Raw genomic sequence first — 23058 nt, 5'->3', positions numbered from 1 at the left:
AGATCACACTGGACACACAGCTGTTCAACTCCCCATCTTTAAAGATGCTATTGCACCTGTGCATGTTGTTAATTATGGGTATTTTTAGTCCCAGTAACTTGCAAAATTGTATCTGTATCTGCAGATGTATCTGTATGAGCACATTATAGTCAAAATTAGTTTTTTGATATTAAGACTGCATGAAATAACATGGACAATACATTAAATGCATTTATTAAACTTGTATTGTTACATATGCCAATACCTTTCTGACATTTCATGTTGTATAAATTAAGATCAGCAAATGTATTATAAACAATCAGCAATAAAAATATATTTATAAATTAACATTAACCTAGATTAAAACATGTGAAATTATTGTTCATTGTTAGTTCATAAAATAGTTCATGTCTCAATAATTCAAGACTTTTCTAAAAGAGTACGTTTGTCCACTAAATAGGGAGTCGCAGGACCCGACATTGTAGGAGATGTGGCGAAGTTTAATGGGTAAACATACCCATTAAGCTCAAGTGCACATTTAAGGGTTACTTCAGCGATTTAGCATTAAGCTTTGTATCAGTAGAAACCCGGTAGTGTATTAAAATGATCATGCTTCCCCCCTCATATCCCTGAGACGAGAGATGTATGTATTTTAATATATGTATGAACTTAATACATGACCTAGATTATTTATTTAGCAAAATTTTCCTTTTAATTTTAATAATATAAAAAATGTTTGCCATTCCAATTTAGCTCAGTGGCTCCCTTGAAGCTCTTCCACATTAAACATGTAAACAGTTCATAAACAGACTTTAAATATTAACTGATGGTTGTCACTTCATATACAATTATTATTTATTTTACAAATATTGTTTAAAATAAACATGCATTTTCTAAAAATAAAAAATAAAATAAAACATTACATATGCAGTAGGTAACTTTTGTAAAAAAAAAATTTGACAGGAATATGAGAGTAGAATATGAGACAGATAGTCTGTAAAAAAATAAAAAATAAATAAATAAATAATAATAAAAAAAAAAAAAATCAAGCTCCTCTGGCTCCTCCCAGTGGTCCTATTGTCATTTGCAGAAATACACCGCTCCTGGTAAGAAACAACCAATCGGAGCCAGGAGGAGTGTCTTAGCAGTGTCAATCAAGCTCATGCGCGTTAATCACACCTGTGTGCGCTCTCATGCACAGTGCGTACAGGCGTTCAAATTCAAGATTACTGGTGTGCTGCAGCGTTGCTTATGGCAGACAATCCACACTGCCAATTCCTCGAATGACACCTGCTTATAAAATAAAGACGGGTAAACAGAAAAAGACGGATGACGATGATTAAAAAAGAAAAAGAAAGAATTAGATAGAGCCCTAAATAAAACCAGGGTAAATATCAGAGCAGCTTTTCTGAGGTGGAGGGAGCTAGCTAACGTTACATGTCCTAAAAGGATTAAAAACCGATGCAGAGTTAGCCAGATTTTGCTTGACAAGTATCACTGCTTGAGGTTTCATTTTTTAAGAACACAACTGGGTCAAAACTCTAGCCACATTACATACAGATAAAATGTCACGCACTGTGCAAAGCAACTATTGAAACCTAATTCACTGGCTTGTCATGTTGCTGAAATAATGTACTAGTAAGCCTGATTTAGAATTACATATCAATAGAATAATTACTTGCATACTGTAACGTTAGTTACTGTTAGGGCTTCACGGTATTGGAAAAAAATTACATTGCGATATTTTTCCCCCCAAAAGATATATATTGCTATACTGAGAGTCATCAATCCAGGCTAAAGTCAATAATTACCATTCCGTGATATTAATAATTTCACTAATAAGCAAGCTTCAATACAAGTGACAAAAAGAAATGTTGGAAAGTATGTGCAAAAATGAAACTAAACCTCCAGTAGGTGGCAGCAGGTGACTGTCTTAAAATCTATTCATTCAAACGATTCATTCAAATGCTGAATCTTTCAGTAACACACTTATTGCTGTGAGTGAGACGCGTTACCGGTCTGCTGTAAATGATTTTCACTGCTGAAATAGAACAAAAACACTAAATATTGCATCTAAAATGTAAGTGACTTTAAGTGTATGTTAATTAGTTTTTTATGGAACTGTTATATGAATGATTTTCAATGATTGTGAAGGAAAACGCTCTAGTGTTGTAATTTCTCCTCGAGAGACTGCACGAGCGTCAACAGCGCGACCCTTATTATAGTTAGTTCATTATATATCATTATCCACTATTGATCGCCACTTACACTAAATGAATGCACAAACATTCTTGCATTTTGGTGATTCGCTAGTTATTTTTTGTTTTAATCAGGCTCTTGTTCGTCAGGCAAGTAAAATTCTCTTTCAAGTAAAAGTACCTCTTTTTGGTCAACATCCTCCTTTTTGTAGCCAAAATAGTCACAAAAGGATTATTCTCTTGTACGAAACCTTTTTTTTATTTTTTATATGCGGCGAATCCTTTTCGCCGCACATTTTAACTAAAGTTAAAAAAGTGAAATTGCATGCAACCACCCCTTTAAGCACACTAGCACAGCCAGACTTTTTGCATTTAATGATGTACATCACATCGCATTTGTCATTTAAAATAAAATGTTATATTATTGTGTGAGATATTAATATTTTATTTTAACATAACTTCTTGAACTGATTAAAACCAAAACCCTGCGCACTAAAATGTAGAAATGTAAAAGGTGAGCTTAATAGGCAAGTTTACGTTACACTCTTAACAGTTCAGGTTTGTGATCATTAAGGTTAAGAAACTAATAATCTATCTGTATTACAGTTTTTCTCGATTGCTTAAACACATTTCTTGAAACTATGCCTCATATTCTCAAAACTATAAACACAAATCCATAACGTCTCACCCAGTTTCCCAAACAACCTATTTTCAGGTCAAAATGAAGCTCTACAATCAAAACCATTCACTCTTGCTGAAAAACCAAACTTTGCCCTCAGACAAGACACACAAGCCCTCAAAATCACACACACTACAACATAGGCTAACACACTGGTGCAATAAATTCAAAACAACATTTCCAAAACTGGTAAGTTATGTTACTTGTGGTTCCCCTCCTCACAAACCTTTTCACATGATGAACAAAAGACACAACCAATGGATACATTGGCACATTTTTATTCATTCATTCATACTACACAGTACAAAAAAAATAAAAAAAATAAAAAATAAAATATTGTATTCCGCCTCAGCCTCCCGTCTTTGGTCTGGGTCAGGCCAGAGAATCTCATCCACATCACAGGCTATATTAGCCCTAGCCTGGCAGCGGGGGTAAAATCCTCTTGCATGCCTGATCCACCCCTGGCACGCATCTACTAACACATGGCCTGGACGAGGTGAACAAGCATATAAGGTTCTCGATCATACACTTTCCACTAGTGTTGTAGTCAAGACCACCTAAACCGAGACCAAGACAAGACCAAGACTTTGAAGGGCCGAGACCGAGTCAAGACCAAGACCAGTGCATGTCCCCACACTTATGATAAAATGTGGAATATGCATATGATTGGCACTTCTCTCGTATGATCAACTAAACTGGCTCTAATTTCATCTGAGACTCCTCCTCCTCCTCCTCCTCCTTCTCCTTCATCCTCTTCCTCTCCCTCCTCCTTCACCATGTCCTCTTCCTCTTCCTCCTCCTTCACCACATCCTCTTCCTCTCCCTCCTCCTTCACCACGTCCTTTTCCTCTCCCTCCTCCTTCACCACGTCCTCTTCCTCTCCCTCCTCCTTCACTATGTCCTCTTCCTCCTCCTTCACCACCCACTTCCTCTTCCTCTCCCTCCTCGACCTCTTCCTTCATTTCTTTGTGGATCCATTGTTCCAAAGCTCAAATGAACTGACTCTGGCACTTTTATGTATCTTGAAAGTTCTGATAGATGTGTGTTAAATTTTGACTCTCAGTGTTTTCACCTGGGTAATTGTGTGCTAATTGAGCTGAAACTATGCTGACTTGAGTGAACAATATTGAATGCTAGTGCTTTCTAAATGACCACATGGTCTAGGCAATGAGAAATTAAGGGATTTGTGTGTAGAGTTTTGCAGTGACAGTTCAACAAATCTGACTCATGTGTCAAAACAGGGAATAGTGTTTATAGTTTAGTAAAATGGGTGTGCTTTTTGATAAATGGCGTTATGGTTTGAAATTTTAGTTCAAAAGCCTGGTTATAGTGTTTAAGCAATCGAGAAAAACTGTAAGTTCAAAAGCCAGTATAGTACATTTATAATGTTGCAAAAAGACTTATATTTCAAGTCTTCTAAACCTTCTAGAAAAGAATCAAATAAATTCAGTTCAAATAAATGTAGCCTTGAGCATAAGAGACTTCTTTAAGTGGAGATGACTCTTCAAGTCACACTCATGTTGCCAGGCCATTAAATCTTTCTCTGCCAATGATTTCCTGTCTACTCTATGAGGTCTCTGCGAATACAAAAACAGGCCTAAATCAAGACACGGGAAATTCATCCTCGCTCTGTTTATCATAGACAGTGGCCTAGGCATGTGTTTTCTCTCTTCCAACTGGTGAAGTAACATTTACAATTCAACACTAAACTGACTTCAGCTAAACAACAGCCGAAATCAAATGTATTATGTTCCTGTTATCACAGTAACGCTGCTTTGAAACAATCTGTATTGTATAAAGTCATGGGCGTAGATTACGTGGGGGACGGGGTATTTATTAATTCACTTTTAATAAAATGTATTTTCGTCCCCCTCACTTTTACTGGGTCTCACCGAATCCTAGTCGACCCGCTCCGAGCGGGATTCGAACCGACGTTACCTGTGCGGGGGCGGGCAAGTTAACAGGGATGCTAAAAAAAAAAAGCTTTCTCTAACCTCGGTTGATAGCGGGATAGCGCGCTTCTCGAGGTCACGGGCAAGTGTCTTAACATAGAAACCAATGTGAGGAGGGCGCTCTCACAGAAAGTCCAAAAGGGGATTCGTAGATCTGAATACCCTGTCACGCTGGAGCTGCAGCTAAAGGAAGAGAGTCGCTATGAGTTATGAAACGTGACGACGACAATATACGATTGCGACAATATAGGCTATGAAATGTAGGCTATTTATTGACAAAGTATCATATGAATAATGCTTTTTTAATGTTTATTCTGCTCACCAAGGCTACATTTATTTAATCAAAAATAGTTGAAACAGTAATATTGTAAAATATTATTACAAATTAAAACAGCTTTTTTTCTATGTGAATGTATATAATTTATTCCTGTGATCAAAGCTGAATTTATCATCATTACTCCAGTCTTCAGTGTCACATGATCCTTCACTAATCATTCTGATATGAGGATTTTATAATCAAGAAGCATTTATGATTATTATCTGTGTTGAAAACAATTGTGCTGCTTAAAAATGTTGTGGAGCCCATGATACATTTTATTTTTCAGGATTCTGATGAATAGAAAGTTCAATGCACAGCATTTATTTGCATTTATTAAATAAATGATTATCTTTTGTAATATTAAAAATATCACTTGCGATTAATTTAACGCATATCTGATCAATAAAAGTATTAATTTCTCTCTTTTCTAATTTTACCACAAATGTTTAATGTAGTGGTTTCCACAAAAAATTAAGCAGCATCATGAGCAGTTTTAAACACTGATAATAATCATAAATGTTTGTTGAGCATCAGATCTTCATATGAGAATGATTAGTGAAGGATCATCTGACACTGAAGACTGTGAAAATTATGATAAAATCAGTTTTGATCACAGGAATAAATTGCACTTTATTATATATTCACATAGAGAACAGCTGCTTTACATCAGAATATTATTATTTTTTACTTTGCATAAATCTATGGAGACTTAATGCACAAGTGTTTGTAGCATATAAACCATCATAAAATTGGCATAAAATATAGGAGAAAAATATTACAGATATTAGTGGTTATTGTTCAGCAGTGTATTTGATATCTTACCAAATTAAAAGCAAGAGACGTGATAATTTATATTGGTCAAAAAAAAAAACGCCCCTGTATAAAGTGCTATATGAATAAAAGTTGACTTGACAATTTCTGACAACACCCTGTAAAATCCCTCATGGGACCTATATACGTTTCAATTTCATCTGCCAAGCATTTCAAAAAAGTAAACTATGTAATCCCCTCGTGTAAAGTTTTCAGTTCTGTTAGCACAATCATTCCTCACCAAACGGTTTCAGCCTTCAGCAGTGTAGTTTAAGTGCATTACCTCAGTGTTGGAGTAGTACGTGTTCCAAGAGGAACGAAGACTTTCCTGACCACCGATATCCCACATCAGGAAGTGAGTTTTCTTCACCACTATTTCTTCCACATTGCTGCCAATCGTAGGAGACGTGTGAACCACCTCATTCATTAAACTGCACAACAAAACAGGTTCAGATAAAACAAACTGCAAAGCAGGAGTAGCAGTCTATACTTCACAGTAATTACCACATTGAAATCTTTACCTATCTGTCCATACATTCTCTCAATCAACTGTTTTACTGTATACTGCACATTATCGATAAAAAACTGCAACATTTAGTGTATGTTCATTCTCACTCTCAGGTCTTATGACCTAAAAAAGTGATTTTGGCTGACCCAGGTGTGTGGCAATAAACATGTGGCATTCTATTATTCTATGAATTAGACTCAAATAAATAGCAGTAAATATTCTTATCAAGTAAATAAAATATATATTACTCACAATTGATAAAGTATAGTGGTCTTTCCAGCATTGTCCAACCCCACAATAATCACCTTGTGTTCTGCATAACAGAAAAAAATATATTACAGATTAAAAGAATGGTCAAATTAATATTACGAGACCTTAAAGCTACACTGTGTGCTTTTTTAGTTTATTCTTAGCTAAAAACACTTTCAAAAATGTGCTCATTAATGTATATTTACTTCTTTCAAGTTATAAAGTACTCTCGTAAGTTTATAATATGCCATTGAAAATACATACGGGTGAGGGGTTCGAATGCCGGTCGCCATGTTGCCCCTCCATCTTGAATGTACATTAGCCAAAGAGGGACATACATACCTATAAATTTAAGCTTCGCCTTTCGTGTTTTAACACTCAATGACACCGTGTCGAATGTGAAGAGGGGATTGCCATGTTAATCTTGGACTAAATCGGCCACCGTATGAGTTAAACGAAATCAGAATTGAGAGGAACAGAAACTGTTAGTCCCTGGCTGGTAGGGCTGTGTATTGCCAAGAATCTGGCGATACAAAATGTATCACGATACAGGGGTTACGATACGATATATTGTAATGTATATATTGCGATATTGTAAGAGAGGCAATATATTACAATATATCGTATCGTAACCTATAAAGTAGGTTCATTAAGTTAACAGTGCTCTTTCCTAGCTGGTTTATTTTTGTTGTTCTCTGTCCTATTAACTCCCAGATAATTGGTCCAGCAATCCCATACAAACACATAGTTCAGCTATACTGGATGCACACTTACGTAACAGAGGAAGATTTGATTAGATAAACCAGTGATCCATTCTTTATCAGAGCTCAATATGAGAAGGTTCTGACAGCCTGTGTGTGTGTGTATCTGAGAGGGGGGTATTTTTTTTTACCTTTAAACCTTTTTGATATTTTTCACCTTTAAACTCTGATGTGAACTACGGAAGCAGGATTGAATAACTCATGATAACTCTGGCAGCTCCACAAAGACACAGACAGACTATTTTACAACTATTACTTCCTCCAGAAGTGCCGACCCCTATTTTACTTCTGTATGCAAAAAATGTCAAAGGACAAGCTGAAGCCATGAAGGGAGACTGTTTCTCAAGACTACAGTTAATGCTACACAGGTTTTAGTGGAACTTTTCATAAACTCAAGGACAAATTTAGCCTGGCTCAAAATGCAAGACTATACTAGTGCTACTGCTCTAGGCTTTAGCCAAAAGACACAACCTATGAACATTAAAGTCAGCAGTTAATGACTTACAAGACCAATAGATCCTTAATGATGTGCTTCAATTAGACTGATGAATATTTACAATGAACTGCAGAAACTGTCATTTTTGTTAAAGACTGCAGTAATGTTTGTGTATTAGAGAGCACCGCTCTCAATGTAATGAAGTTACTAGTCCTCTTCAGGACAGTAATCCAGGGATTTAGGAAAGAGAATGGGATTACAAATCCAACAGGCAGAATTCCAGAGAAGTAGGCCAGGAGCTATACTACTTTCTCTTGGGACCATTTTTGGACCTAGAGCAAGACCCGGTATTTAAGACAGGCTAGTTCAATAGTAACAAACACATCTGGCACACACAAGAAATCATAATAAATCAAGTACAAAGTTCCATGAATGCAAATAAATTGGGTGTCAGAAATGATTGAAAGTGCACACAATAATAATCAACAATGTATATTTCAGTGTTAACGAAACATCTGTCCAACATTACAGCAATCTGGTTAGGAAAAGTTGTTGTCAACTAAAAAATAAAAAGCTAGGAAATACCGTTCGGTTGTTTGCTCACTTTATCAAGCTCAACTTTGCAATTGTAAAAAAATATGTATTCAAGGTAAAATACAATTAGAAGTGTAACTTGGAGAGAATCTAGTATGAAACTTAAAATATCTGCAGCTTCCATAAATATGTTCATCATTGTGTGTCCTGAGGGCGGATCTCTTTGGGCAGGCTGAACTGACTGCTGAAACAGGCGAACAATACGAGGAAAACGGTTTCCTCACGCTGCTTTTGAGGGCCAGATGCTCGTGGCATCTGTTTCTCTACACAAAAGCATTTTCAATTCAAATTAGATGCTATTGTCACTGCACAAGCTGAAGCTGATATCTGACCCCTCTGTCCTCTGGACCTACATCATGAGACGCATCTGTCACAGCAGCAGTAAAGACAAACATATGTCATATGCAAAAAACACAAATCTGCTTGTAAACTCTATAAGAAAAAACAACAACTGATGAAATATAGCCAAGAGCTGGAAAATAGCTGGAGTTTCATCACAGGCTAGTTTTAGGCAAATCCACTGTGGCAAAACCATTGTTTTTTCCATGCACTGGTCAATTGAAATGTTGGGCAAAGTTCATGTCTTCTTTCAGACCAGTGAAAAGAAAACATCCAAAGTGTTCTATTCTATCTAATTCTATCTATTCGGGTAGATTTCAACACACTTAAAGGGGGGGGGGGGGGGTGAAATGCTGTTTCATGCATACTGAGCTTTTTACACTGTTAAAGACTTGGATTCCCATCCTAAACATAGACAAAGTTTCAAAAACTAATGTTGGATGTTTGATGGAGTATTTCTGTGTCAACAATACTCCTTCCGGTTTCTCACAAGTTTCGGACAATTTTTTTCGAGTATGGGTCGGCTTGATTTCGACAGAGCGGAAGGTCCTTGTATGGACCGTACGGGCTCTTCTCCCGGTAGGGTGCGCGCGCGTGACTAGAGCGAGAGAGGAAATGCACGCCCATAAACACTCTCTCAAGGCGCAGATCCAGTCATCCGTGAACACTTCTGATGCGCCCTATGGTCGCGCCGCGCTCCACTTTATTCCTATGGGTGACGTCAAGCGACTTCAACGCTTCAGCACAGCATTCCGGAAAGGCAGCACTGCATTTGAACCAATCTGAATGCAGAAATGACGGGAAGCTTCATAACATAAGTGGATCTCCACAGTCACTGCTGTCACAGGACTTTACGAAATCAACAGTTACCAAAGAAGTGTGTTTTTGACGGAGCGGTCCCAACAATAAAGGTTCACGGTCCTGCTTTGGAAGCAGGCGGTGAGTTAAACTGCTTCAAATATCTATGTTGTTGGCTATCATCACATAAGTAAACATCAGTAAACAACACGATCGTGTATAACATTAGTTAATTTATCAATCGAGCATGTGATCTATGGTGTGTGTTTAAATACATTTTTTTAGCTGAACAATATAGGTGTCAGTTTGTTTATTGTAAAACCACCCAAACATAAACCTAGCGTTCTCACAAAGCGTGCTTCGTCATTCAAATGCGCTAACGGTTACTCCATTGTTGTTCTATGTATAACGTTACACTAGTCTGATGTGCAAAACCCTTTTGCTTGCTACTGCTAAGGTTTAGTCGCATACAATAGTTCATAAACCGAATCATGTCCTCATAAACCACGAGTAAACAAACACAAATGTTGGCAGGCCACTAAATACAGTACACCACAGAGACGGACGTCCTGCTGTTGTTGCTTCTCCTGTTCAATTTATTCCAGCCTCTGGATCTGTTTCTGGATCATATCTGTATTAGTTGAATCTGATAGCCATGGTTTATTTAGGGTAGCGTTTTCTTCTCCACGCTTGAGGACGTCACCTCTTTTGTGCGTGCTCGTCATTCTTTAGCTCCACCCACTCAATACGCCTCCAGGCGCTCGTTTATTTCCGGAGACTCGGTACAGCCTATATTGCTTTTATAAATATAACTATAAATCTCCACTTCAGTAACTTTGTCACGTTTTCTAAATTTCTATGGGGTGAAACAAATATTTTCAATACTTCTATATGTAGAAACCTAACTATGTCAACAAAAATATATATATATATATATATTTTAATCTGGCTTTTCAATGTTTAGATTTCTGTGTGTCAAATTTACTAGATAATTAATTATTTACATATTTACACATTTTTCAAAATGTAATGCAAATTGTCTTAAATGTACTTTGCTTAATAAAGAGGATCTTATAGTTTATTTAATTTGTATTACCCTATTCACCTTTGGTGTCTTGCCTTATGATATTCATTCAGTATGATGGTGATAACATCACTGTACCACAGCAGGCTACAAAAGTACTTTATAAAAAAAATGGGTACGTTAGGGTTTGAGCTAACGTAGACTTTATCTCTTAAGCTTGTGCTTTGCGTGTGTTACTAAACTTGTCTCTAGACAAGTTGTTATCGTTCAACAAGTGGATAATACTCAGTTTCTGTGCAGATAATTTAGGAGACATTTAAAACCTGTCTGTTAAAACCTGACATCTGTTAACTTCGCCACTCACTAGATAATCTAACGTTAACGTTAATGTGTTTGAGCTAACAGTTGCCGGGAGAAGGTAACGGGACAGCTAGCCGACTAACAAACCAGTTACAATTACAAGGTAAAAACACACTGATCTGGTCTGTTTAAAATACACGATAACCACAAGTAAACGTGTCGGTGAAAGACTAACGTTATGGTTTTGATAGGTTAATATTAGCGCAACGCATCGGGCTCACTAGCATTAACATTAGCTCAGTTCCGTCCCGAGGAGGACAACAGTCAAAAACACTCGCTCCAAACCGGTCAGAACAATCATCTTACCTTGATTACAAAAGAAGCTCCACAGTTTGGCGAAAATTAGACCCATTTCTCCTAGTGGGTGAGAGAGCGTGTCCAGAGAGCGCGGGTTTCGCGAGAGGCCTAACGTTAACGTTACAGCAGCTGTCCGTGAAGCCGTTATGTCTTCATAAACCCGCTAGCGCCATGCAGATACGATAACTCAGCACATGCCTCCGTCTCAGTCGTGTTCACACAGGTGAGCAGCTCCCGAGCAATCCTTCTTTTGTGTGGTCAGATCAAGTATGCGACAGATGCGAGCGCGACGGACACATCGCTGTCCAAACAAAAGCCTCTTCACTTCCCAGGTCGTTCTGGCCTCATCCACATTTTCCTTGTGGACAAAAAAACGCACATCAGCACCCTTTGTCTGGTTACACACGGGAAGCACTCAATGGAGTAAAACTTGAGGCACACGGAGTTCACAGCGTGCGCCGCTGCTGCTGGATAAAAACAATCTCTCTCTCTCTCTCTCTCTCTCTCTCTCTCTCTCTCTCTCTCTCGTATGGCGCGTACTCCGGGCCAAAATTAAACATCCGACCGACCGACCTACCGATCGAACGTCTAACCGAACGTCTATCCGACCGTCTTGTCTGATGGAGCGGGTGACCCACGTGACGACCTGACGTGACGTCAACGTCTTGAAATTATGCCTTTTTTTACCATTTATATATACAAGCTGATGTGTAAAGACTATACATTGACACTGCAGGCACTAAATACAGATATATACCTAAAATAATACTCAACCATTTCCTGCTGTACTTCCCTGAATAAGTCTTTAAAGATGTTGTAGGCTATTTTAAGTCTTTCTTAGTGATTAACTGAAAAAAGCTTGTATATCATGACTTTCTCTGTTTTCCATGACAAAAGGAGCTAATGTTTCAAACTTTTAAACATCAGACTCACCTATTTTAACTGTACATCCATGCAGTGGGCTACTGTTAATTAATGTATTTGTATTTTTCCATATAATTTTATGTATATGTACGTTATATAATTTGCATATCATGGTTAGTAACAGTGGCTCAGTGGTTCATGTAGGTTGTCTACAAACCAGAAGGTAGGTGGTTCAATCCCCGGTTCCACCTGACCAAGTGTCGAAGTGTCCATGAGCAAGACACCGAACCCCAGCTGCTCCCGACGAGCTGGATGGCGCCTTACATGGCTGACATCGCCGTCGGTGTATGAATGGGTGAATGTGAGGCAAAAATGTAAAGCGCTTTGGATAAAAGCGCTATATAAATGCAGTCCATGCAGTCCATCCATCAAACAGATTCATTTTATATTGTTTGTCATTGTTTTACAAGTAAGAGTTAAAAGTTATATGTTAACGAGTTTTAATTTGTAAAGCTTCAATGTAATGGGACCATGTTGTCATTAATTGTCCATTTACTTTTCATGGTAGTAACACATTGACCCCCTTCAGGGGTCGCCACAGCGAATCACCTGCCTCCATCTGTTCCTATCCTCTGTATCCTCTTCTCTCAGACCGACTACCTTCATGTCCTCCTTCACTACATCCATAAACCTCCTCTTTGGTCTTCTTCTTGACCTCCTGCCTGGCAGCTCTAACCTCAGCATCCTTTTACCAATAATAATAATAATAATTATTATTATTATTCACTATATATATATCCAATATATTCACTCTCCACCCCCTGAACATGGCCAAACCATCTCAACCTGGCCTCTCTAACTTTGTCTTCAAAACATCTCACATGTGCTGTCCCTCTGATGTACTCATTCCTGATCAATCCTATCCATCCTCGTCACTCCCAAAGAGAACCTGAGCATCTTCAGCTCTGCTACCTCTAGCTCTTTCTCCTGTCTTTTCCTCAGTGCAACTGTCTGAGTAACACATTGAGTAAGGTTAAGATTATTCAATAAACACATTGTTTATTTTTACCATGATTTTGTCTCCTTCCTTCTGATATTTCCTCTGCTGACTTCACTGACTCGTGGGCTGGTGTCATAATGAGTTAACATAAGCTGTTGATGTATTGGAATATAAAAAAAATACTTTTCTGAACTTATGCAGAGAGAGAGAGAGATCATGTCAACTCAACACTGGATCTAACATGCATTTTCACTGTCTCTCATCTTGTAATCATAGGGGCATAAAGTGATTTGCAGCTTATGGTTATAATGGATTATAGTCGTTTAAAATCCTTGTTAATGTACATAAAGACTTCATCCTAGTCTGTAAGATTGCATATTGTAATATTTGAAACAGTGCTAATAAGAGTATAGGCTAGATGCCAGATATATTATAAATAATTTTTAGTTTCTAGATAATATGGATTTTTTTCCCCACAGTTCTCCCATGATTCTGAAAACAAAACTAAACCAAAAAAGAACGCAGATAGGCCTAATTTACTCGAGGTTCTATGAGTCTATTCAAGCTTGTATTCCTTTAAATATATATATATATATATATAAATATATATATAAATATATATATATATATATATATATATATATATATATATATATATATATATATATATTAATGTGTGGCTGAAGTCATCCTGAGCTTGAACTATACAATGAGCTGCATCAAATCCGTTTTATCAGTCACTGGTGACACCTAGTGGAGTAATATTGTAGAATCTTTTATTCTAAAGCTTTTATTCTAAATCTAAAGCTTAACAGTAGTTCGGCTGCCGCAACATCAGTGGGGTTTTTTTCGGACCATAAACTTTTATTCCAATGCTTTCATTATATTTGATGTTTGCAAAACAGAAATATAAATCGTATATTCAGTTTAACAGCATTGAATTCAAAAAGTTTGTAACTGAACTGCGAAGTGTGCACATTTTGATGCTTAAATTATGTTCAATGACTGGGTCAAACGCGTTTGCAAATCGGCCTGAATCCACTTGAATTAATTTGGACTGCTCTCTCAGTAGCTACATTTCCATAAGAGGTTTGCACAAAACCTTTGTGATATTTAGGCTGCTAAATGTCGACAAAAAACTATTGAGAAGTAATTCCAAAAAGTATGTTGGTATGTTTGTGTATATCCTAGCAGCAATAGCCATTATTTTTAATGGAAGAAGACATAGGTGTGTTATCCACGCATTAATTAAAATTCAAAGAACGAAATATATATATACGTTTTATCCATAGGTTTTATCAGTCACTGGTGACACCTAGTGGAGTAATATTGTAATAGAATCTTTATTTAAAGCTTAACATTACTTTCAAACGTCATTTACTTATTTTAATCACGGCTGCCACAACATCAGTGTTTATATTTCCGACCATAAACCTTTTTTTTCTTTTCTTTTTTTTCTTTTTTTTTTAACAATACTTTCGTTATTATTTTGATGTTTGGAAAATATAAATAGCCATATTTTATTAAATAATAGTTCAAACAAGCCTTAAAATACATATTTTTGTATTTTGTCATATTTGTGATGAAGCCAGACGAATTGATGACCAGCCCCAGCTTATTTTTTAAGGTGAAGAAAATGGTCTTGCAATATTCCTAACTTGTAAGTTGCTTTAATAGGCTATAGTATATTAAAAACATGCATACAAATTAGGCTAAATAACGCATTAATTAAAATTCAAAGAACGAAATGTTTGAATTTGCATGTTGGAAACTCAAAGGTTTTTTTCGTTATTTTGACTTTGAATTTCGTTTGTTAGAAATATGAAATGAATTTAGAAATGCTTTTAAAATGAAAAACGAAATGTTTAATAAACAAAATAATTTTTTGAAATGAAGACAGCATTTGGAGTGAGTGCATGCTAAATAATCATTTCTCTGAATCAACAACCTTTGTGAGTGTACACAAAAGTATAGACAGTTTATATTTTATAATTATGTCTTGCACATATCTGTATGGCTAAAAATGTCTATTGTATTGTGAGTTATATGCTGCTATAAAGGACAATGTCCATCAGAAAGCGCTGGCAACATCATTGGCCATGGGTTAAAGAAAATGCCTATTTAATTAGTCTATGTTTAAATATTAGCCTATACAATTTTTTTGTGTTATTTTTTAGTTGATTTTTTTAAACAGCAGGTAAGAGGTTATACATAAGATGCGCGTCTGGAGACATTGAGTATTGCTTTGAATAAAGTTATAATTCAAAGTGAATTTCGTTTTGTTTTGCAATGAGCATGGATTTCTAGTGTAGCCTATTTACTTGAACTTCTTAGGTAGTCTCATATCTATGGTTTAGAGGCAGTCAAAATCAGAATTTTAATGGCCTGATAAAGCTCTCTCAACGGGCCTGACCTGCGATGCCGCGCTGAGTGACATATCAATTTCTCACGTAAAGAAAAATATTGCAAGTTAGCCAACTACTATATAATGAAATTTGAACAAGTAGAATAATACAACATCACGGTACACATTTTTTGCGATGTCTATGTCTTTTAACTAGCCTATTATATTATTTTAAACGACAAAAACAAACTCCTGTTGGCTTTTTACATCAAGTCAGTTGTCACTTTACTTTGCGAGCTGTGTGGTCACACTTGGCACAGCCCTGCGGTAGCCTACTGCTCAAAATTAAACCAAGTAGCTAAACCAGCCCAGCTTCTTTTTAATCAATTTGTCTTACAATATCCTAGTTGCTTTAATAGGATATATATATATATATATATATATATATATATATATATATATATATATATATATATATATATATATATATATATATATATATATATATTAAAAACATGCATAGACTACATAGGCTACAAACTAAAGCAGACATTTTATTTCAAGAACTAAAGAGAAATATAAATAGCCTACTGAACCTTAATACAATTATTAAATTATCTTTCATAATTAAACATCCTAAATACTAAGTAAATGCTAAAGTGTAAAGGTTTATTAAAAACATCTGTTTGTGTTCTAGTTTTACATTTATGCATTCAGCTGATTCTGTTAAACTGGCCGTAGGCTACTCAAGGTTGATTTCCATGTCTTTCACATATAAACCATGAGCCCAAACTAAATTATTAATCAGTTTCATTAAATCATATGTAACACGTTCCTACATGTGCTTACATGTTGTTAACGCGTACCCGTGGCGACCGGTCGGGAGTGCGGTAACCGATCGTCTTCCCAACGTGTTGTTTTCGTGTTAAGACGCGTTGTACCACGTTTGTTTTTCTTACCTTCATTTAACGTTCTTATACTTCTTCGATTGACCCTCTAACTAACAAGTCCCCATTTGATTACAGCAACTACTGATTTATAAGGTATGTGCTGTGTATTAATAAAGTTGAATATAGATCCGAGGCTATTATTAAAAAAAACTGGCAAACTTTGACGGCTATTTTATAATTCGGAAAAGGCAGTTGATATTCAACATAATTTTTCTCCATCGCCCAACGGAAGATTCAGAAACAGATCTGATGTCGGAATGTGTCTTATTTAATAGAAATAGTGTATACCATATTCAAAAACTGCAGCAAGGCATATTAAGCTTTAGTTCTTGAAATAAATGCTTAGATTATATCCACTTTGTATTAGTTTGTTTTTTTAGCCTAATTTGTATGCATGTTTTTAATATACTATAGCCTATTAAAGCAACTTACAAGTTAGGAATATTGCAAGACCATTTTCTTCACCTTAAAAAATAAGCTGGGGCTGGTCATCAATTCGTCTGGCTTCATCACAAATATGACAAAATACAAAAATATGTATTTTAAGGCTTGTTTGAACTATTATTTAATAAAATATGGCTATTTATATTTTCCAAACATCAAAATAATAACGAAAGTATTGTTAAAAAAAAAAGAAAAAAAAGAAAAGAAAAAAAAGGTTTATGGTCGGAAATATAAACACTGATGTTGTGGCAGCCGTGATTAAAATAAGTAAATGACGTTTGAAAGTAATGTTAAGCTTTAAATAAAGATTCTATTACAATATTACTCCACTAGGTGTCACCAGTGACTGATAAAACCTATGGATAAAACGTATATATATATTTCGTTCTTTGAATTTTAATTAATGCGTGGATAACACACCTATGTCTTCTTCCATTAAAAATAATGGCTATTGCTGCTAGGATATACACAAACATACCAACATACTTTTTGGAATTACTTCTCAATAGTTTTTTGTCGACATTTAGCAGCCTAAATATCACAAAGGTTTTGTGCAAACCTCTTATGGAAATGTAGCTACTGAGAGAGCAGTCCAAATTAATTCAAGTGGATTCAGGCCGATTTGCAAACGCGTTTGACCCAGTCATTGAACATAATTTAAGCATCAAAATGTGCACACTTCGCAGTTCAGTTACAAACTTTTTGAATTCAATGCTGTTAAACTGAATATACGATTTATATTTCTGTTTTGCAAACATCAAATATAATGAAAGCATTGGAATAAAAGTTTATGGTCCGAAAAAAACCCCACTGATGTTGCGGCAGCCGAACTACTGTTAAGCTTTAGATTTAGAATAAAAGCTTTAGAATAAAAGATTCTACAATATTACTCCACTAGGTGTCACCAGTGACTGATAAAACGGATTTGATGCAGCTCATTGTATAGTTCAAGCTCAGGATGACTTCAGCCACACATTAATATATATATATATATATATATATATATATATATATATATATATATATATATATATATATATATATATATATATATATATATATATATATATATATATATATATATATTTATATATATATTTATATATATATATATATATATTTAAAGGAATACAAGCTTGAATAGACTCATAGAACCTCGAGTAAATTAGGCCTATCTGCGTTCTTTTTTGGTTTAGTTTTGTTTTCAGAATCATGGGAGAACTGTGGGGAAAAAAATCCATATTATCTAGAAACTAAAAATTATTTATAATATATCTGGCATCTAGCCTATACTCTTATTAGCACTGTTTCAAATATTACAATATGCAATCTTACAGACTAGGATGAAGTCTTTATGTACATTAACAAGGATTTTAAACGACTATAATCCATTATAACCATAAGCTGCAAATCACTTTATGCCCCTATGATTACAAGATGAGAGACAGTGAAAATGCATGTTAGATCCAGTGTTGAGTTGACATGATCTCTCTCTCTCTCTGCATAAGTTCAGAAAAGTATTTTTTTTATATTCCAATACATCAACAGCTTATGTTAACTCATTATGACACCAGCCCACGAGTCAGTGAAGTCAGCAGAGGAAATATCAGAAGGAAGGAGACAAAATCATGGTAAAAATAAACAATGTGTTTATTGAATAATCTTAACCTTACTCAATGTGTTACTCAGACAGTTGCACTGAGGAAAAGACAGGAGAAAGAGCTAGAGGTAGCAGAGCTGAAGATGCTCAGGTTCTCTTTGGGAGTGACGAGGATGGATAGGATTGATCAGGAATGAGTACATCAGAGGGACAGCACATGTGAGATGTTTTGAAGACAAAGTTAGAGAGGCCAGGTTGAGATGGTTTGGCCATGTTCAGGGGGTGGAGAGTGAATATATTGGATATATATATAGTGAATAATAATAATAATTATTATTATTATTATTGGTAAAAGGATGCTGAGGTTAGAGCTGCCAGGCAGGAGGTCAAGAAGAAGACCAAAGAGGAGGTTTATGGATGTAGTGAAGGAGGACATGAAGGTAGTCGGTCTGAGAGAAGAGGATACAGAGGATAGGAACAGATGGAGGCAGGTGATTCGCTGTGGCGACCCCTGAAGGGGGTCAATGTGTTACTACCATGAAAAGTAAATGGACAATTAATGACAACATGGTCCCATTACATTGAAGCTTTACAAATTAAAACTCGTTAACATATAACTTTTAACTCTTACTTGTAAAACAATGACAAACAATATAAAATGAATCTGTTTGATGGATGGACTGCATGGACTGCATTTATATAGCGCTTTTATCCAAAGCGCTTTACATTTTTGCCTCACATTCACCCATTCATACACCGACGGCGATGTCAGCCATGTAAGGCGCCATCCAGCTCGTCGGGAGCAGCTGGGGTTCGGTGTCTTGCTCATGGACACTTCGACACTTGGTCAGGTGGAACCGGGGATTGAACCACCTACCTTCTGGTTTGTAGACAACCTACATGAACCACTGAGCCACTGTTACTAACCATGATATGCAAATTATATAACGTACATATACATAAAATTATATGGAAAAATACAAATACATTAATTAACAGTAGCCCACTGCATGGATGTACAGTTAAAATAGGTGAGTCTGATGTTTAAAAGTTTGAAACATTAGCTCCTTTTGTCATGGAAAACAGAGAAAGTCATGATATACAAGCTTTTTTCAGTTAATCACTAAGAAAGACTTAAAATAGCCTACAACATCTTTAAAGACTTATTCAGGGAAGTACAGCAGGAAATGGTTGAGTATTATTTTAGGTATATATCTGTATTTAGTGCCTGCAGTGTCAATGTATAGTCTTTACACATCAGCTTGTATATATAAATGGTAAAAAAAGACATAATTTCAAGACGTTGACGTCACGTCAGGTCGTCACGTGGGTCACCCGCTCCATCAGACAAGACGGTCGGATAGACGTTCGGTTAGACGTTCGATCGGTAGGTCGGTCGGTCGGATGTTTAATTTTGGCCCGGAGTACGCGCCATACTCTGTGTATACGCACACACCATCCCCCACCCGTGTTACACGTGTGAGAATCGTGCCGTGCACAAAATCCATACCATTTTTTATATTTAATTAAAATCCATGTTGAACATTGACTCTACAGCATAGAACATTTTTAAATTGATAGGCAGGCAGGCAGCATCATATAGATAGACAGACAGACAGACAGACAGACAGATCAAAGGTAGACCAAAAACCACAGCAGTCTGCATTGATTTTGACCACTGAGAGGGAACTGGTTACTGATATTTGTCTTTTTTTTCTGTGTTGCCTGAACCACAAGTTCCTTCCTGCCTGCAGCAGCAGATGTAGGGTGATTCCGGGTGATTCAGATTACCCAATGATATGCCATAATATGACCTACTTAAAGGGATAGTTAACCCAAAAATGAAAATTCTGTCATCATTTACTCACCCTCAAGTTGTCCCAAACCTGTATGAGTTTCTTTGTTCTGCTGAACACAAAAATATATTTTGAAGAATGTTTGTGACAAAGCAGAGAGAACAACCATTCACTTGTTTTATTTTTTTTAAGTAATTGAAATAGTTACACTACTTATTAGATTTTAAATAGGGTATTTCTTACAATATTATTTTAATGTATTGTAATGATTATTAACTCACTGGTCTGTGGTGCAAACTGTTTACTGAACTTTACTGTTTTACCGTTTACTGAACTCTGTTGGTGTTGGAAGTCTCAAACATTCACAGAAAATGGCTTACTTCCTTTTTGAAAAATAAGGTAGATATGTTTAGCCAAAATGTTCCTGTGGGTGGAGTCTGCTCCATCATGTCTGGTGTAAACCTAGCATATTGCCATACTATAGTGGCAATCTATATTTGTTGTATGCATACAGTACATGGTCTGGCAAAAATAAGATGTTACAAAATGTAATAAAATATTCAAAATAGAAAGAAATGCATTCAATTTATGACAAAGGTGAACTGACATGTGCAATCTTGGGGCTAAGTGGAGAAACCTGCAAAATATTTTTTTATATTTTCTTGGCAAAGAAAAGGACAGATGGTGTGCTGAAGATGTCCTGTAATGTTTTGTCACATTCTTAAAGAATGTACACAAATATCACGCTTGTGAGAACATGTGATTTCTATATGTATAATTCACAACACATCTAACACCGATTTATTTGTCCATGGAGACATATTACTTCACTAAATATAAAAATATTCCACATGACTTTCACTAAATGGTCATAGAACAAAGCTTGATATTTTTAAGATTTATTTTTCCGGTTTGATTTTTCTATTATTTAGATTTGAAACCTACAAGCTATTTAAATTTGAGACAAACTGTAGCAGAAATATAACTGATACTAAGTGGCCAAAATCATTGATAAACTATTTCAAATTATTTTCAATGTAATGTTTATAAAATGTCAGGAGGCTGCTCTCAGATATACAGGTCCTTCTCAAAACATTAGCATATTGTGATACAAATTCATTATTTTCCATAATGTAATGATAAAAATTCATTTCATATATTTTAGATTCATTGCACACCAACTGAAATAATACAGGTCTTTTATTGTTTTAATACTGCATATTTCATCCGACCAATAAAAGAAAAGTGTTTTTAATACCAAAAAAGTCAACCTTCAAATAATTATGTTCAGTTACGCACTCAATACTTGGTCGGGAATCCTTTTGCAGAAATGACTGCTTCAATGCGGCGTGGCATGGAGGCGATCAGCCTGTGGCACTGCTGAGGTGTTATGGAGGCCCAGGATGCTTCGATAGCGGCCTTAAGCTCATCCAGAGTGTTGGGTCTTGCATCTCTCAACTTTCTCTTCAAAATATCCCACAGATTCTCTATGGGGTTCAGGTCATGAGAGTTGGCAGGCCAATTGAGCACAGTAATACCATGGTCAGTAAACCATTTACCAGTGGTTTTGGCACTGTGAGCAGGTGCCAGGTCGTGCTGAAAAACAAAATCTTCATCTCCATAACGATGTCAGCAGATGGAAGCATGAAGTGCTCCAAAATCTCCTGATAGCTAGCTGCATTGACCCTGCCCTTGATAAAACACAGTGGACCAACACCAGAAGCTGACATGGCACCCCAGACCATCACTGACTGTGGGTACTTGACACTGGACTTCAGGCATTTTGGCATTTCCTTCTTCCCAGTCTTCCTGCAGACTCTGGCACCTTGATTTCCAAATGACATGCAAAATTTGCTTTTATCCGAAAAAAGTACTTTGGACCACTGAGCAACAGTCCAGTGCTGCTTCTCTGTAGCCCAAAGTGGCTTGACCTGGGGAATGCGGCACCTGTAGCCCATTTCATGCACACGCCTGTGCACGGTGGCTCTGGATGTTTCTACTCCAGACTCAGTCCACTGCTTCTGCAGATCCCCCAAGGTCTGGAATCGGTCCTTCGCCACAATCTTCTTCAGGGTCCGGTCACCTCTTCTCCTTGTGCAGCGTTTTTTGCCACACTTTTTCCTTCCCACAGACTTCCCACTGAGGTGCCTTGATACAGCACTCTGGGAACAGCCTATTCGTTCAGAATTTTTTTCTGTGTCTTACCCACTCGCTTGAGGGTGTCAATGATGACCTTCTGGACAGGGTTGGGTCGGCAGTCTTACCCATGATTGTGGCTTTGAGTAATGAACCAGGCTGGGAGTTTTTAAAAGCCTCAGGAATCTTTTGCAGGTGTTTAGAGTTAATTAGTTGATTCAGATGATTAGGTTAATAGCTCGTTTAGAGAACCTTTTCATGATATGCTAAATTTTTGAGATAGGAATTTTGGGTTATCATGAGCTGTATGCAAAAATCATCAGTATTAAAACAATAAAAGACCTGAAATATTTAAGTTGGTGTGCAATGAATCTAAAATATATGAAAGTATAATTTTGATCATTACATTATGGAAAATAATGAACTTTTACCACATATGCTAATTTTTTGAGAAGGACCTGTACACAGATCAGCCAGCCTTCTAATGTACTGGGAAGGCTTTTATAAAGGTTAAAGCAACTGCTGTGTGTGGGTTTTCAGGTAATTTCCAGGGCTCTGTGAGCTACAGGAATACCGGAGTGTCAGTGGGCTGCTCTGACAATTATATATCCATCCACATTT

The 23058-nt window shown here is 36.4% G+C and overlaps 2 protein-coding genes across 2 annotated transcripts in view; both read right to left on the bottom strand.

Moving 5' to 3' along the window:
- The window catches only part of arl8 (ADP-ribosylation factor-like 8), a 17495-nt gene extending 5671 nt beyond the window's left edge, over positions 1-11824 (bottom strand). The window contains exons 1-3 of the mRNA XM_067438118.1: positions 11313-11824; positions 6698-6758; positions 6221-6368 (exon numbers count right to left, since the gene is read on the bottom strand). Coding sequence (XP_067294219.1) covers positions 6221-6368; positions 6698-6758; positions 11313-11358 — 255 coding nt within the window. The 5' untranslated portion in view covers positions 11359-11824. The remainder of the gene's footprint in view (positions 1-6220; positions 6369-6697; positions 6759-11312) is intronic.
- mylk3 (myosin light chain kinase 3) overlaps positions 11509-23058 on the bottom strand; it is a 20627-nt gene continuing 9077 nt past the window's right edge. The window contains exon 7 of the mRNA XM_067417299.1: positions 11509-11697. Coding sequence (XP_067273400.1) covers positions 11509-11697 — 189 coding nt within the window. The remainder of the gene's footprint in view (positions 11698-23058) is intronic.

Source organism: Pseudorasbora parva, chromosome 1, assembly GCF_024679245.1.
Source record: "Pseudorasbora parva isolate DD20220531a chromosome 1, ASM2467924v1, whole genome shotgun sequence".
In the NCBI taxonomy this organism is placed as follows: Eukaryota; Metazoa; Chordata; class Actinopteri; order Cypriniformes; family Gobionidae; genus Pseudorasbora; species Pseudorasbora parva.
This window is presented reverse-complemented; position numbering and strand designations above follow the sequence as displayed.